Genomic DNA, 18,342 nt, shown 5'->3' on the forward strand with positions numbered 1-18,342 from the left:
ATCTTTTAAAATAAGGTATAAAAAGCGGACTCACACAATTGTTATCCTTATATACTTAAGCTCAGAAGGAGAAAGATCACTCCTGATTCGGCATTTTTCATTTTTCAAAATAATATTTAACAGCTGCAAACAATGCATGATAGAAGACTGACTCTTTTATTTTGGTTCATGCTTCAGCTGGAAATGGAAGATAGAATAGAATAAATAGAATAACAGAGTTGGAAGGAATCTTGTAGGTCTTCCAGTCCAATCTCCTGGTCAGGCAGGAAACCCTATACCATTTCAGACAAATGGTTGTCCAATCTCTTCTTAAATGATTTAAGTTTATGTAAAGATGTTACTATTTACATACTTCATAACAGGGAAATATTTGTTGTGGTGGGGAAAAAAACGGAGGGAGGGATATATGGAAAAATGCATGAAGGTTTGAGTTTCTGAACGAAAAATAGAATATAAATCAGATAAATAATTGGATGATCTTCCCTGATTCCTTTCTATTATCTTCCAAGGGCTCAAATACCTGCTGAACTTCAAAAGAGAAATGCAAAATGTTTTTCCTGCCTTTTAAGATGCTCTTCTCAGTTTACAAATGAGGTTGTGATCATTTTAATTACCTTCACAAGAACAGCTTTTGTGAAATCATCACTTGACCAGGAAGTAACTTTTCTTCTACTGCATGAGTAGAAAGAAGTTTCATGCACAATTATGGGAGAAGGTTGCTACCTTTCACTTCTTAAGTTCATATCTCTTATCTCGTAGGAAGAATTAACCTTTGGGAGATAAGCTGCTTTTCTTAGAAGTGAAGGATGCAAAATTCAAGGCTGCTGGATCATCAATGGTCCAGACTACATCTTGAATGGATTCCGAGAAACCTTCCCACCTACCCAATTCAAACTGATTAATACAACAGAAAAAAAAAAACTCTTAGCATTGCATTCACAGGAATTTTATTTTATAGTATCAATATATCCATGACAGGAGTTTGAATCCTGACATGCTTTTCAAGGCTGTATGTAATCTGGGGTCCCAAAATGTCATTTGATTTATGGCTATCATTTCAACACCATCACCTACATTTACACAATATATATATATATATATATATATATATATATATATATATATATATATATATATATATATAGGTCTTTGGTTGTTCGGGTTTTCTCCCGCGTAAACTTGGAAGTGTCTTGGCAACGTTTCGACGAAGTCACATTCGTCATCTTCAGGCTGGTGTTTTTAGCTTCTTGCTTTGAGCAGCAATGTGTGGTTTTAGCTGTTTCTTCCTTTTAACTGCCAGTGAGGGTATGAACTGATGGGATGGGAGCTTGGCTGTGTTCTGATTGGGTGGAGGTGTGTTCTGAATGGTTAGGGGCTTGGCTGTGCTCTGATTGGCTGGGGGAGTGTTCTGTTTGGTTGTGCTCAGGTTAGTCTGAGTTGCAGAGGGGTTTAAGATTTTGGGGTTAGGGAGTCGTTTGTCAATAAGGGCAGGTTTCCAAATGGATGGTAGGCGGGAGGGTATCATATCTCGCTTGTTCATGCTGGTGTGGGGCGTTTTTCTATCTCGATGGCTTCTCTGATATTTGTTATAAAAATGTTCACTTTTGGCAATGGTTCTGGTTTTTAAAGTCAATTCGTTCCTGTGGCTTTAAGGTGTTGACAGGGGAAGATGTTGGTTCCTCTTTTTTGACTGAGGTTCTTATGTTTCTTTCAATGCGTGCACTTATTCTTCTGTTGGTTTGTCCGATGTATGTGTTGGGACAAGTGGTGCATGGGATTTCTTATACTCCTTGATTTTCTAATTCAATTTTATCTTTGGGGTTTCTAAGGATGGTGGATATTTTTCTGTTTGTGCAGAATGCTGTTTTGATGTTGGGTTTATGAAGGATCTTACTGATTCTGTCTGTGGTGCCTTTTATGTATGGGAGGAGGGCTTTGCCGTTTTCTTGTTCTTTGTCTTGGATTTTGGTGGGGGTTTCTTTTTGGATTAGGTTTGTAATCTTATTTCTATGGAATCCATTGGATGGTAGTACATTGGTGAGAGTGTGTAGTTCGGGTTTTAGGTGTTGTTCGTCAGCTAAGCGTTTTGTTCTGGAGATGAGTGTCTTGGCTACAGAGTTGATCTGTGCTGGGTGGTGGTGTGAGAGAGCGTGCAGATAGCGGTTTGTGTGTGTGTTCTTCTGGTAGATGGTGTGTCCTAGGGAGCCATTGGATTTCTTGTAAACTAAGACATCCAGGAAGGGAAGTTGGTTGTTAGCTTCTGTTTCCATGGTGAACTGGATTTTGGGGTGTAGGCTGTTGAGGTGTGTGAGGAAGTTGTCCAGTTTTTCTTTCCCATGTGGCCAGATTATGAAGGTGTCGTCTACGTATCTGAGCCAGAGTTTGGGTTGGTGATCAGATTTTTCTAGAGCTTGGGTTTCAAAGTGTTCCATGTAGAGGTTGGCAATGACAGGTGAGAGGGGTGATCCCATGGGTGCTCCTTCTGTTTGTTTGTATTTTTGTCCATTATAGATGAAGGATGTGTTGGATAGGCAGTGGTTGGTCAGATCTAAGATGTGTTTGGGGGGTTATATTTGTTTTGAATAGCTGTCAAGGCTTCTTTGATAGGCACTTGGGTGAAGAGGGATATGACATCGAAGCTCACTAGTAGGTCGCTGGGCTGTAAGTTTTGTTTCTTTATGATCTCTATAAACTGGAATGAGTTTTTTACGTGTGAGGTGATGGATTCTGCATAGGGCTGTAGTTGTTTGGCGAGAAATTTGGCTAGGTTTTGTAGAGGTGAGCATATGGAGCTGACTATAGGTCTGAGTGGGGTTCCTTCTTTGTGTATCTTGGGGAGACCATAGAGTTTAGGGCATCTGGATGATTTCGCTCTGGGAATGATTCTTTGCTGGATCTCTTCGCTAATGGGGGAGGCTTTTATCTTGGTTCTGGTGGTTTTTTCCAGGTAGGTGGTGGGATCTGTATTTAGGGGTTTGTATGTGGAGTCTTGGAGTAGGTTGGTTAATTTGGTTTGGTAGTCAGATGTGTTCATAACAACCGTGGCGTTGCCCTTGTCTGCTGGTAGGATTATTATGCTGGTGTCTTCTTTCAGGTTACGTAGTGCTGTCTGTTCCTCTTTGGGTAAGTTGCTTTTGGGTGGCTTGCTGGTGCAGAGGATGTTGGTGATTTTGAGTCTGATTTTGTTAGCGTCATCGGGGTTGATTTTGGTCAGGCTGGTTTCAACTTCACATATAATGGTTTAAGTGGGGATGTGTTTGGGAGCGACTGCAAAGTTGAATCCTTTGGAAAGGACATTGGTTTCGGCTTTGGTGAGGATCCTATCTGAGAGGTTAGCCTGTTTGTTTTATGTGTGCTGTGAGGAGGGGGGTTTGTGCTGGCGTTCTGTAGTTTCGGAGTTTGTTGGTGTGTGTATCTGTCTTGAGGGTGTTCGTGTTTCGGCTTCCAGACGGCGAGTTGTTGGATTGGTCACAAGGGGCGGGGTGGATCTTGTGCTGAGTTTGAGGTGGAGTGTGAGGAGATCTTTGTTAATGCGGTCTAGGAGGAATCTTTTTGTGTGAAGTTCATTTCTGAGTAGGGCCAATTCTGTTCTTTTCAGGATCCGTTTGGTGGCTGCAGAGTTGGAGTGGAATTTCAGTTGGAAACATGTGGGGATTAGATTTTGATCTCGGCAGTTACGTAGGAATGCGAGGTCACATAAAATGGAAGCTCTTTGGACTTCAAGTTTTTAATAGGTCCTGGTCAGATGGTGGATTTCCTCCCCGTAGAGGTTCGATATTTGTTTTCTGAGGTTTTCGCGGGTATTTGTATATAGGTCTTTGGTTGTTCGGGTTTTCTCCCGCGTAAAATTGGAAGTGTCTTGGCGACGTTTTGACGAAGTCACATTCGTCATCTTTTTAGCTTCTTGCTTTGAGCAGCAATGTGTGGTCTTAGCTGTTTATTCCTTTTAACTGCCAGTGGGGGTATGAACTGATTGGGTGGGAGCTTGGCTGTGTTCTGATTGGGTGGAGGTGATGTTCTGAATGTTAGGGGCTTGGCTGTAGGCTGGGGGAGTGTTCTGTTTGGTTGTGCTCAGGTTAGTCTGAGTTGCAGAGGGGTTAAGATTTTGGGCTTAGGAGTCGTTTGGTCAATAAGGCAGGTTCCAAATGCTGGTAGGCGGGAGGTATCATCTCGCTTGTTCATGCTGTGTGGGCGTTTTTCTATCTCGATGGCTTCTCTGATTATTCTGTTATTAAAATGTTCACTTTTGGCAATAGTTCTGGTATTTTTAAAGTCAATTTCATGTCCTGTGGCTTTAAGGTGTGGACCAGGGAAGATGTTGGTTCCTCTTTTTTGACTGAGTTCTTATGTTCTTCAATGCGTGCACTTATTCTTCTGTTGGTTTGTCCGATGTATGTGGTGGGACAAGTGGTGCATGGGATTTCGTATACTCCTTGATTTTCTAATTCAATTTTATCTTTGGGGTTTCTAAGGATGGTGGATATTTTTCTGTTGTGCAGAATGCTGTTTTGATGTTGTGTTTATGAAGGATCTTACTTATTCTGTCTGTGGTGCCTTTTAGTATGGGAGAGGGGCTTGCTCGTTTTTCTTGTTCTGTGTCTTGGATTTTGGGGGGGGTTTCTTTTTGGATTAGGTTTGTAATCTTATTTCTATGGAATCCATTGGATGTTAGTACATTGGTGAGAGTGTGTAGTTCGGGTTTTAGGTGTTGTTCGTCAGCTAAGCGTTTTGTTCTGGAGATGAGTGTCTTGGCGACAGAGTTGATCTGTGCTGGGTGGTGGTGTGAGAGAGCGTGCAGATAGCGGTTTGTGTGTGTTTTCTTCTGGTAGATGGTGTGTCCTAGGGAGCCATTGGATTTCTTGTAGACTAAGACATCCAGGAAGGGAAGTGGTTGTTAGCTTCTGTTTCCATGGTGAACTGTATTTTGGGGTGTAGGCTGTTGAGGTGTGTGAGGAAGTTGTCCAGTTTTTTTTTCCCATGTGGCCAGATTATGAAGGTGTCGTCTACGTATCTGAGCCAGAGTTTGGGTTTGTGATCCGATTTTTCTAGAGCTTGGGTTTCAAAGTGTTCCATGTAGAGGTTGGCAATGACAGGTGAGAGGGGTGATCCCATGGGTGCTCCTTCTGTTTGTTTGTATTTTTGTCCATTATAGATGAAGTATGTGTTGGATAGGCAGTGGTTGGTCAGATCTAAGATGTGTTTGGGGGGGTTATATTTGTTTTGAATAGCTGTCAAGGCTTCTTTGATAGGCACTTGGGTGAAGAGGGATATGACATCGAAGCTCACTAGTAGGTCGCTGGGCTGTAAGCTTTGTTTCTTTATGAATATATATATATATATATATATATATATATATATATATATATATATCATGGCTCATCTGTCTGTCTGCCTGTCTATCTCTATTTCTCTCTCTCTCTCTCTCTCTCTCTCACACACACACACACACACACACAGTCTCTCTTGCTAGTTATCTATTTGGTTATCTATCATCATAGCTTCTACATGTAAATATTTTCTCCTTTGAGCAAAGAGAAATTTGATTTTTTTCCCTCGCAAACATCAGTTTTACAGATATTGATAAGGGCACAGTCTTTAACCAGGATTACAGTCCAAATCAAATAAATAATCTCTGTTCTTACCTTCTTAGCCACCACAGAATATATTCTGGAAACCATATTAACAAAGAAAAGCCTTACATATAACTTATATAGCTGAAAGGATTTCCCCCCCTTATGTGATTTCTTAACAGGCCCTCAGGGATACTGAAAGTGATGTAAAACTTTCCTTCAAGAAATGATAATTTTATAAAGAACTTCAAATACACTGGTGTCCAGTGGAGGAGTGAGATTGATCCATTTTTTAAGAGTTTGTATCAAGAATGAATGGGAAATTAAATAAAAATGGTCTGACTGAAAAATGAGGCATAGGCACAAATTAATTATATTGAGATTATTTGGTCTTTACTGAAAGACTAAATGATGATTGAATTGCAAAGAAATGTATGAAGACAGAGTGAATGTGTTGAGAATAAGGAAAAACTGAGAATGAAGTGGTTGGGTGGAACCATTGAGATCTCTAGGAAGAAAGCAGTGAAAAGTCTATAAAGAACAAAAAGCAAGGTCTAAGGTCTTGTATGGACATCATAAAAGCCAGGATGACTAACAAGGATAGTGTCAATAATTTGACTAGCAAAACAAAATATTTCCTTTAAGGCAATTGAGTCCCAAAGAGTAAAACTTTATTGAATACACCATCTTGGAACTAAAGAAGCAAGACCAGCTCTGAATTTTCCTGTGCAAAAGCTTACTTAGTTAAACAATAGATTCCCATGTCCCCACCCACCGGATGTTCACATTGTCCAATAGTAATACTCCTTTTTGTTAAGGGAACAATTCACTTCTCCATCGAGCACCTGCAGCAGTGACCTTGGCGTGGTGCAGGCTCCCACGATCTTTGAATGGCTTCTTGGAATTACATTTGCTCCCTTCATTTTCTACCCCTCCCCCTTTTCTCTGACAAGTTGATTAGCAACAGAAGCTGACAGGCCCCATAGCGATTCAATCTTGACAGATAGTATATATGATGTACATATTTCTCCGTGTTTTAAATTATTTTCTTCTCTCTATTTTATTCTTTGAATGATGTTTACCTAACATCTCCTATGAGGGAGAAGGGCAGTTTAAAAATGCAATGAATGAATGAATGAATGAATGAATGAGAACAGAATGATGGGTAAGTCTTCAAGTGTATATAAGAAAACCAAGAATATAATGACATCTCTCAGCCGCCCAGAATCACTTGGTTGAGTTGGGTGGCTATAGAAATTGCTTGAATGAATAGATAGATAGATAGATAGATAGATAGATAGATAGATAGATAGATAGATAGATAGACAGATGAACGAAGGTTCAAATTCACTCTTCTGATTTAGCAGTAAACTATAGGTGGATTTTTAAGTAATGTGGTGGAAATCCTGACTTTTAACTGGAATCAAGGAATAGTCAATTGCATGCAACTGAGAGAAACACAAACTGCACACTGTGCTTTGTGTGTGTAGATGTTCATGGTGAGGACATCAAAAAGTGACATTCCCTCTCCATATTGTGGGCAGAGTCAATCTTGAAATATCTGGTGAAACTGCTATTATATGCATTGTTTCTTTTTTAAAAAATACTTACAGGTAGTCCTTAAAATTATTCATTTAGTGATATTGATGCTCATTTTTTATTATTTAAAAAGTAAGAAAAGGATAAATTAAATCCAAAATTACATTTCAGTTACAACTTTTGGGAACTTTGGTTCTACCATCATCCTTTTATTCTGCAAATCACTGCATAGAAAAACTGTCACACCATTTATGTTTCCCACTTTGAAGTGCCTTCCTTTTTATGGACTAATGACTAGTTAAAAGACAAGCATGTCAAAGCCACAATACAGTTTGTTTTGAGCTTTGCTAATTTTCTGGCCACTCAAGGAGAAAGCTAGTATATAAATTCCAAGAAATACAGAGGAAAAAAACCCTACTTTCCTTTATTAAAAAAGTTAATTTCTTACTATGGATTGTATTGTACACAAAAGAATCACAACAAATGCTGTTAACATGTTTAGGATTTACAAATCTTGAGCATAAACATCTCTTTAGTGATCACTTGAAGTTACAATGGCACTGAAAAACTGACAACCATTTTTCACACCTACGACCATTGTAGCATCCCCATTGTTGTGTCCTGAGCCTGCAAAACAGGCTTGGGATGTTGCATTGGTCCCGGGCATTCCAAAAGCTTCCCAGGACCAGACTGAGTGGTGCCAGCCTTGTGCACATGCGCAAGGTGTGAAAACGCTCTGTTACTTTGTTTGTCATTGTCCGGGTCTCTGGACACATAAAGAGGCATGCGTGCCTTTTGCTGGTTGTTCGGGTGTCGCTTTAAGAGAATAAAGAACTGTTGAACTTTGCCATGTTTATTCATCATTTGCAAGCAAATGGAGTATTTAACACTGGCGACAAAGGTGGGATCCTTTGCAAACTAAAGAGAAAGTTTTAAGGACTTACCCAGGAAGTCCTGAAGAGGGAAGAGGGTGTCTGAATCAGCGTCCCAGCCTGCCAGTATAGCATCTCTGGAGGGTGAGCTCGGCTAAAGGACCCTTTCCCTAAACAGAAGTTTGCAGAGGAGAGAGTGGTGAAGGTAGTAAAAGTAGTATGGCAAAGATTGGTCGTTTGTCTGATTTTGATGTCTCACACCCAGAGAGATGGAAGGGTGGAGAAATTACTTCAGAGTAAATCAAATTAGAGAGGATGGCTTGAAGGCTGCAACTATTTTGTGTGTCTGTGGACAGGAAGCTTTTGAAATTGCAGAGAATCTGGTGGCCCCTGCACCTCTGGAGTCAGTAACGTGTACTGATTTGAAGAAAATGTTAAAGGAACACTTCCAGCCAAAGTTGTCTGTTATTGCTTGGAGGCACACGTTCGAGCAGAGAGACCAGAGGCCGGGTGAGTCTGCTACGGATTTTATTGCGGCCTTAAGGCAAGCAGCCAGACCATGTGAGTTCAAGGATCTGGAACAGAGGCTGCGAGATCGCTTCGTATGTGCTTTAAGGAACAGAGATTTACAGCAGAAGATTTTTGCAAAAGAAGATGTCTCTTTCCAAGATGTGCTATGAGAGGTAACTGTTGAGGAAGCAGCAGGTGGGGCTGTGAAGACCCTACGGCCCACCAAGAGCCCTCCAGAGACAGCTACTGTCCATCAAGAGGATACTAGAGAAGGATCTGAAGCGGATCCTGAAGAAGAGGTGGATAGACTTCACCAGCCAGCTGGAAGGAGGCAGAAGGAACATCTGGACAAGGCCCCAGCATCTCTTCAATGCTTTGGGTGTGGAGGACGCCACAAGCAAGCTGACTGCAGGTTCCACTCCACCATATGCAGAGTGTGTGGCAGGCAAGGCCACATCACATTTGTCTGTTTGGGTCACCAGAAGGTCCAACCTCATGAAGAATTGTGTCTGAAAGGTACCAGGGTCCCTAGCCAACACCACGCAGGAGTATTTTAAGGACAGGGACACATAAGCCCCTTAAGAAGAAGCTTTCCATCAATTTAAGGTTGCAAGGGGTTCCCTTATCAATGGAGTTGGACACTGGGTCCACTCTCTCCATTATTTCTATTAACACATTCAAAAGGATATGCAGCTGCAGTGGCCTTCGAGTAAAATTCCAGCCATCCAATCTAATATTTACAGATTTTCAGAATTCTATGGTGTGTGTTAAGGGGGAGGCCACCCTTAGAGTACAGCATAAGGATTTTGAAGGTCCCCTAGATGTAGTGGTTGTTGGGGGTGAACGTACGAATCTTATTGGACTCGATTGAAATCTCACTGGCTCAAGGTTGACTCAGCCTTCCATCCTTCCGGGGTAGGTAAAATGAGGACCCAGATTGTTGGGGGCAATATAAATATATATATATGCATTGCTTACTGGTGTACACCGCTTAGAGAGTGCTTGCACTTAAAGCGGTATATAAGTCTCATAAATAAATAAATAAATAAATAAATAAATAAATAAATAAATAAATAACTGGGCTGCACCATTTGCAAACATTGAGCCTTGCATAAGTCTGCAAGGAGTTTGCAGATGTGTTTAGTTCAGAGCTAGGATCCTACAAGGGGCCCCCAATTTCACTATGGTTAGACCCAACCATCACGCCCATCAGGGTTAAGCCTAGGAGGTACCTTTTGCCCTCAAAGGCAAGATTGATGCTGAGCTGGACAAATTGCTCCAGCAGGGCATTTTAGAACTGTAAATTCTAGTCCATGGGAAACCCCCATAGTAACGCCTCTAAAGGCTAATGGGGACATACGTTTATGTGCAGACTACAAGTGCACACTGAATAAGGCGCTGCAACAGCACACTTATCCAGTGCCTGTGGTACGTCACATTCTGGCCTCCCTCAAGGGGGGGCACATTTTTGCGAAGCTTGGCCTGGCACAGGCCTATCAACAGCTATCTGTTGATGAGGCAGCTGCTGAGGCCTAGACTATTATAACTCACAGAGAGGCCCTCAGGGTCAAGAGACTGAAATTTGGGGTAAATGTAGCCCCTGGCATATTCCAAAGTGTCATGGAAAGCATACTTCAAGGTATTCCTGGGGTCTGTCCCTACTTTGATGATGTCCTCATTACTGGGGAATCATCTCAAAATTTAGCAGAGAGATTAAGGGCTGTCTTGCTTCATTTTCAAAAAGCAGGCTTTAAACTAAAGAAGGATAAAGGTAAGATAGGAGTCAGTTCTACTGAATTCTTAGGATTCAGGATAGATGCTCAAGGCATTCACTCTGCTGAAACTAAATTGCAAGCTATCCAGCAGGCCCCAAGCCCTAAGTCTAAGAGTGAGCTGCAAGCCTTCTTGGGGCTATTAAATTTTTACCATGCATTTCTCCCACATAAAGGTGCAGTAGCAGAGCCATTATTTAGGCTCTTAGACAAGCAGGCTTCTTGGCAGTGGACTAAAGTCCATGAAAAGAGTTTCAATGAGGTTAAAGCCTTGCTCACTTCTAATGCTATTTTGGCGCATTTCAATGAGCAACTGCCTGTTTGCATCACATGCAATGCATCTCCTTATGAGGTTGGAGCTGTACTCAGCCATCTGAAGGCTGATGGGACACAGGTCCCTGTGGCCTATTACTCAAGGACTCTGTCTTCTGCAGAGCGGAATTACGCTCAATTTGACAGAGAAGCCTTGGCTATAGTGGCTGGCATTAAGAAATTTCATGATTTCTTATATGGCCACCATTTCATGGTCTATACTGACCATAAGCCTCTGCTGGGGTTGTTTACCACTAACAAACAGACCCCACATATCATTTCTCCTCGTATGCTGAGGTGGTCCATTTTCCTGTTAGCTATACATTAGTCCACAAACCAGGAAAAGAAATGGGTCATGCAGATGGCTTAAGCAGATTACCTTTGAACCAATTAGAGCCAGAACCAGCTCCAGCCATTAATATTCTGTCCATTCAGGAATTACCTGAGTCTCCCTTCAATGCTAGGGATGTAGCTGCAGAAACTGCCACTGATCACATGCTTACACGCGTGCTGACATGGGTGTTGTCAGGATGGCCTGACAAGTGCCCAGATATTGAGTTCCAAAGCTTCTGTCACAAGAAGCATGAGTTTTCCACTTTCAAGGGTTGCCTGTTATGGAATAGCAGGGTAGTGATCCCAGCCTCATTGAGGTCTAGAATCTTGATCTCTCTGCATAAGGGACATCCTGGTATTGTCAGGATGAAAGCACTTGTGCACAGCCATCTTTGGTGGCCTGGGCTTGATAAAGCTATTGAGGCCCAGGTGCATGGGTGCCAAGTGTGCCAACAGTCTCGGCCTGAAGTGCCTCAGGCACCATTACATAGGTGGGAGGAAACTCAAACCCCATGGTCTATGGTGCATATAGATTACACTGGGCTCTTTCAGGGGCAATTTTTCCTGGTTGTTGTTGATAGCCATTCCAAATGGCTAGAGGTTGTTCCTGTTTCCTCCACTACTACTGCCAGGACCATCCAGGTGTTGAGAGGAATTTTTGCATCACATGGCCTTCCAGATGTTCTGGTTTCAGATAATGGCCCTCAATTTACCTCTTCTGAGTTCCAGGCTTTTCTTCAGGCCAATCTGATCTGGCATGCAACATTGGCTCCTTTCCACCCATCCTACAATGGACGGGCAAAGAGAATGATGCGCACCACCAAAGATGCCCTCAAGAAACTGATTTACGGTAACTGGCATCATAGGTTAGCAGATTTCCTTCTTGCATACCGCACCATACCATGCACTGCTACAGGGAAGAGCCCTGCTGAACTCCGCTGGGGTCGCCGCCTCATCACTAACCTGGACAGGTTGCACCCTGACTGGGTGGCTTCACAGGTTTCACAACCGCAAGCACCTAGGAGACTCCAAGTGGGTGATATGGTCTGGGCACGGAACTATGGGCCTGGTCATCTCTGGGTCACAGCTGTGGTCTGCAAGGTCTCTGGGACGTTGCCATATGAAGTTGCCTTGGGAGATGGCCGTGTTCTTCGCAGACACATAGACCAACTGCGTTGGAGACTGGACTCTCACCCTTCTGCTCCTGGCTCTGCTCTGGGAGGGGAGGAGGACCATAACATGCATTCTGAGGTTCAGTTTCACAGGCCTAACAGGCCATCACTAGCTGCTACTGAGGCTATTTGGGATTCATCCCAAGGTTCTGCAAGTGCTCCTAACAGGAATTCACCAGATAGGGGGTCATCCCACACATCCATAATTACTCCAGACAGGGAGTCACACCGGGGGTATCCACAGTATTCACATATGTCAGATAGTGCTCCAGAGAGGGAGACTGACCAGGGGTATCCACACAAATCACAAGCAGCAAGAGAAAAAGAATTCCAGCAGGGGTGCTTTCCAAATTCCGCAATTGCTCCCAGAAGGAGGTCAACAGCAAAGGGGGTTGCCATGGAGGCGACTCCTGATTCTGGCACCTTGGGCACATGTTTGGGGGCCACAGAGTACTGGGCACTTCTGCTACCCAGCACTCTCCATCTGCTGGCCTTGGGTTCGAGGGAGAGTGTTCCCAAGAAGGGTCCATTGTGGACCTGGGGACTTCCACCCCTCCAAGGTATGCTGGCTTGGACTTAGAGGGTCCAGCCAGCTAGCAGATGGGCGGGTCAACGGGGTATTTGGGGCAGCAAAGTCCTGGCCTGCCTAGCCTGGTAGGCGAGCAGGTAGGCCAAGCACCCTTACCAGGGTCACCTGGGAATTTAAGGCAGCAACACCCCGGCCTGCCTTGCCTGGTGGGCGAGCAGAGGGGCCAGGCAATCTCTCCTGGCCCTAGGAGGTCGCAGTAGGCCAGGTGCCCACCCAAACATCTTACAGAATTTGTGAAGTTGCTGTCAAGTTCGAAGGGTTCTGTGAATGAGGGCCCTGAATAACGGGTAGACTATTTTGTATTATTTTTTTGATTTCGGATACATTTATTGCTTAACAAAGTTGAAGGGGTTTGCCTAAGGGAACCTCGAGTATTCCATATTCCTTGCATTTGATTGATGAAACTATATAACTCTCCCAATGTATGATGTACATGTGTGTGTACAGATATGTTCCATCTAGGGGGGAGGGGTGTTGTGTCCTGATCCTGCAAAAGCAGGCTCGGGACGTTGCATTGGTTCTGGGCATTCCAAAAGGTGCCTGGGACCAGACTGAGTGGTGCCGGCCTTGTGCGCATGCGCAAAGCGCGAAAACGCTCTGTTACTTTGTTTGTCATTGTCTGGGTCTCTGGACACATAAAGAGGCCTGCATGGCTGTTTCCGGTTGTTCGGGTGTCGCTTTAAGAGAATAAAGAACTGTTGAACTTTGCCATGTTTATTCATCATTCGCAAGTGAACGGAATATTTAACACCCATGGTCACATGATCAAAATTGAGAGGCTTAACCATTGACTGATATTTATGACAGTTGCAGTGTCCCAGAGTCACGTGATCCCCTTTTTGCAACTTTCTGACAAGCAAAGTCAATGAGAAAGCCAGATTCGGTTAAGAACCATGTTACTAATTTAACAACTGCAGTAATTCACTTACCATCTGTGGCAAGAAAGGTTGTTAAATGGGGCAAAACTCACTTAACAAATGTCTCACAATTTTGGGGTCAATTGTAATTGTAAGTCAAGAACCACCTGTATTGTAAACTATAAAGTCAAATGGTGTTTTTAAGTCTGAAACTGCCGATTGAATTCTGATTGCCACACTCAAAATGCCACCAATGCCGCAATTCTCTAAAGTTCATCTCATTCCTGTTGCATAAGACAGTGCTGGAACTATTTCTCCATTCATTGTCTCAATGTAAGGTCCCTTTCCTTTTATGGATTACATTCTGGACAGCTTTTTTGACTTCGGCATTCCTAATTGTGTATATGAAAGGATTCAGCATTGGGGTAAGAGTGGTGTTCAGAATCGCCACAGTCCTTGTCAAGCGGTATGAGGACTGGACGTTGGGCCTCACGTACATGAAGACAAGAGCTCCATATAAGATGGACACTACCAACAGGTGAGAGGTGCAGGTGGAGAAGGCCTTCTTCCGCCCTACAGAGGAGGGAATGCGTAGGACGGTGGCAATGATAAAAATGTAGGACAGAATCATGAGAAATAAGGTCATAATCACAACGACAAAGCTAGTCAATATTCTGAGGGACTCAATGAGATGAATATCAGCACACACAAGGCTCAACAGAGGACCAATATCACAGAAGAAATGGTCAACAATATTGGACCCACAGAATGGCAATGTCCAAATAATAAAATAATGAAAAAAGATAATCCCAAAGGCAGCATACCAGGTGGCCAAAGACATTTGAAAGCACATGTGCTTGGACATAATGATGGGATATTGAAGCGGCTTGCAGATGGCCAGATAGCGATCAAAAGACATAGCTGTGAGGATGAAGAGCTCTGTGGTACCAAAACAGAAGTGAAAAAATCCTTGAGCCAGACAGCAATGGAAGCAAATGGTGGTTTTGGCTTCTATAAACGTCTGTAGCAATTTGGGTACCACAGTGGAGGTATAGCAGATCTCCAGGAAAGCAAGGTTGCTTAGGAAGATGTACATTGGTGTCTGAAGTCTTGGCTCAATTGCTACAATGATAAGGATGAAGCCATTCCCAAGGATGGTTACAAGGTACATGAATAGACCCACCACGAAGAAGACTCGGTGAAGATCATACAGAAAGGGAATTCCTAATAGGATAAATTCACTCACTCTAGACATATTCCTAGACTCCATCATTTCAGAATTGTCAATGATTTCTCAGTGGTAGCTGAGATGACATATAGCATTTCAAAAATTATTGCTACCGTGTGCATTATATATATATAAATAAGGTTAAGAAATGGAATCAAATGAAGAAAAAACTCAAAGCAGAAAAGAAGGGTGTAGGAAAGAAGCACAGGGCATTTAAAACTTCTGAAATGTTCTATTTCTCTAAATTTGTCTGTCTGGAAAATTAACTAGTATTGTTATAACATCTACACATTTAAGTGAAAAAGGTATTTCATTTCATCATTTGTAATACATTACACAAGGAAGTATGTGAAAAGTCAAATTCAGGTGCAGAACATTATATTTCAGTGTTTGGACTGATATTTCAGAAGTTACACTGGCCATATTCTTTCTTCCTGAAATAAAAGAAGAACACATTTAAGGAGAAAAATATCTTACTAAGTAAAGGAGGTCTCAAAAGTGCTTTTTCAAAAGGCAACTGGACTGTCTTTATTTTTCCTTGAAGACATTTTGCTTCTCATCCAAGAAGCTTCTTCAGTTCTGGCTAGATCAGTGGTTCTCAACCTGAGGGTCGGGACCCCATTTGGGGTCGAACGACCATTTCATGGGGGTCGCCAAACAAGGCTGTCCGCCATTTTTCCCCCCTTTTCTTTGGCCACGCCCCTGGCACCCGGTGATGTATAAGTAGTTGGGGGTCACCACAATATGGGGAACTGTATTATGGGGTCGCAGCATTAGAAAGGTTGAGAACCACTGGGCTAGATGATCATTGGGGGAGAGAAGGGATGGAAGGATTAGTTCTTCCTGTCAGAATTAATCTTTCCATCTTCCCCACCATTCAGTCACAACTGATGAAGCTTCTTGGATGAGAAGCAAAATGTTTTCAAGAAAAAACAAAGAAAGTCCAATGGCCTTTTGAAAAAGCATCCTTGAGACAACCATGGCTTGGATTACTGAGAATCTCCATAGATAAATAAAGGAGGGTAGTTAATATGGGATGCATCACATAATATTTTGACATACAGGACTGATACCTAAAATCTCATAAGAGAAGCATCTTTACATGCTCAGATTATGATTGTTAAAAAAGCAAAAGGAAGACTAAAAAAGAATAGCCATCAAAATAGCGATATATTAATTTTATCTGAATAATTAGAGAAACTTTTATCAACACCAGTCTTATTCTTTGAACCTACTATAAACCTTTGGGTGTGCCAATCAGATCAAATAAATACAAATAAAATTGTCCAGTGTCCATGTTCATAACTTGTATACGTAAAAAGTGGTATATATTTGTATATAAACGAAGAGCCAACTCTAAATTGAAGCAGATTCTCTTGTTAGTGATTTCTGTTATTATTATTTGACTGTCAGGAGGGTGATTTGAACTGCCTGGAACCACGATTTGGGCATTGTGAACCTTGACTTACCTTGGGGCAATTAATCTTAGCTTCAATCAGCTTTGCTTTTAAACATAGCTTCTTTAAGTTCATATCCCAGTCTCATCTTACTTTTTTAGGGGGGAAAACAGAGAAGAAAAGAAGGGTGGGAGGAGATTGGAGAAAATGATTTGAGCATCAGAGGAGAAAAATTGATAGAATTATGCAGTGGTAACATTAAAAAATAATCAAAATATGGTTCATTTCATCTTTGAGACTTCGGATGTTGTACTTCCTTCCCTCAACTCAAAGCAGCTGTTTCTTTCTCTGGGATCTTGCTGTCACCCTCCATGATCTCATGAGATTCCAGGTAAAGACCTCCTTGATTGAAACAGCCCCAAAGCCAAAGAATTCCTATGTTATGAACTGTTCAAATCTTTAGCAGGTTGCAGATAGTAATCTATTTTTCAGTTTCCAAAGAGGAGTTATTTTTTTTCCTCACTTCTTCAGTTCTGACAAAGCTTCTTGAATGAGAAGTGAAATGTTTTCAAACTAAACAAGGAAGTCCAGTTTCCTTTTGAAAGAAAGCACTTTTGGGGCAGCCATGACCTGGATGACTGAGAATCTCCAGAGAGATTTATAAGGAATTCTTGAAAAAGGATGGTCATAGATCTCTTTATCTATAATGCTATATCAATGAAATAAGCCAGCCAATTCCAAATCATAGAATCCTAAAACGATGGAGTAGGTGGGATTTTCCTTCTCTCTCTCTGTATCTCCATCTCTTGGATCATCATACTGACAATTGCTAGAATCAGGGCACTTATGAAACTCCTGTTCCTCCCTGGCTAGATCTTTGTAGAAAGATGTTCATGGTGGGATTTAGCAAAACAATTCAATGTCCCTTTTTTTTCTGACCTCTTTCAATGTTACACCTTAGATCCAGAGCAATTTCCATGTTGTATCCACTTCACTGGTCTTGAACCTGAGATTTTAAATTAGGTGCAGCCTTGCCAATTTTCATACATCAAAGTTTTACATATTTGAGTGATATGCTTAATCTCAGTAGGAAGATGATCTGCAGTCATGATACAACAATATATTCAACAAGAAAACTGTAGAATCTCTTTTCTTACCCTTCTGGCTGTCATCAAACATGTTCTGAAGATAATTTTAACAGAAAGAGATTCTACATATAACTCTGTTCCATAAGAAAGGATAATGAGAAAATTTTATTTCCTTAATAGGTCCTCAGGGATATTGTAACTGATGTAATAGTTTCCATTAGGCCAATTAGGTGTTTCTCTATGGGTGTCTTCAAAGAACAACTTTGAAATAATGGAAATGAGTCATCTGAACTAGCCAAGCTGAAAAAAAGGGATTGATCATTGGGAAGGCAGATTAATTAGAAGGACTTTCTTTTTGGAGATAACTCTGTCTAGCCCATCAAAAAATTCAAGTGGGACTTACTGAGATTTTCAAGAAGGCTCAGAAATATTCTTGTACATTGAAATGAAACTGGGGACTGTTTCATTGTCAAGTAGTCCTTGACATACGGCCAAAGTTGAGCCCAAAATTTCCTGTTAGAATGTGCAGTCTTATTGCATGAGATAACACAGGAATAAACACAGTAAACAGTGGTCTATATTAAATGGTGGTTTATCTTACAATATCTACAATATCATACACCAGGAACAATATATATACATGTACTAATATAGCAGGATCCAGCAAACCACAGTTAAAGCAGGAAACGGAAAGAAGAGAACACATGGGTGGAATCTTCCCTTTATACAAAGGCTCTTAAAGAGACACAGACCCTGCTGAGTCATCCCCATCATTACATCTTAAATCGTACAGTACATAAGCTGGTTAGCTGTTAAATCAACACCATGACATTTCTACTACTAAGCAAGGCAGTTGAGTTTTGCCCCATTTTACAACATTTACAACAAGACAGTTGAGTTACAACCTTTCTTGCCACAGCTAAGTGAATCACTGCAATTGCTAAGTTAGTAACATGGTTATTAAGTGAATTTGGCTTCCCCGTTGACTTTCCTTGTCTGACATTTGCAAAAGGTTATCACATGACCCTGGGACACAGCAACCGACATTAATACATGCCGGTTACCAAGCAACTGAATTTTCATCACATACAGTAGCTATGGTG

General features: G+C 41.8%; 1 protein-coding gene across 2 annotated transcripts; it reads right to left on the reverse strand.

Moving 5' to 3' along the window:
* Window positions 1-13,580: 13,580 nt before the first annotated feature.
* On the reverse strand, window positions 13,581-17,366 carry LOC120303674 (olfactory receptor 6X1-like). Of its 2 annotated transcripts, none has more exons than XM_039333353.1 (2): window positions 17,309-17,366; window positions 13,581-15,188 (listed from the first exon to the last, which is right to left on the reverse strand). In XM_039333353.1, the coding sequence occupies exon 2, from the start codon at window positions 14,797-14,799 to the stop codon at window positions 13,855-13,857; it is 945 nt and encodes a 314-aa protein (XP_039189287.1). In that variant the 5' UTR covers window positions 14,800-15,188; window positions 17,309-17,366; the 3' UTR covers window positions 13,581-13,854. The 2 variants fall into 2 exon arrangements, with proteins under 2 accessions (XP_039189287.1, XP_039189285.1); XM_039333351.1 differs by lacking the exon at window positions 17,309-17,366 and adding an exon at window positions 16,224-16,591.
* Window positions 17,367-18,342: the final 976 nt, after the last annotated feature.

This window comes from Crotalus tigris, unplaced genomic scaffold (genome assembly GCF_016545835.1).
Source record: "Crotalus tigris isolate CLP2741 ecotype Arizona unplaced genomic scaffold, ASM1654583v1 scf7180000024473.799607, whole genome shotgun sequence".
Taxonomy (NCBI): domain Eukaryota; kingdom Metazoa; phylum Chordata; class Lepidosauria; order Squamata; family Viperidae; genus Crotalus; species Crotalus tigris.

Bases quoted from the DNA above. Each gene is read 5' to 3' on its own strand.
- LOC120303674 (XM_039333353.1), bottom strand. From the start codon at position 14,799: ATGATGGAGTCTAGGAATATGTCTAGAGTGAGTGAATTTATCCTATTA.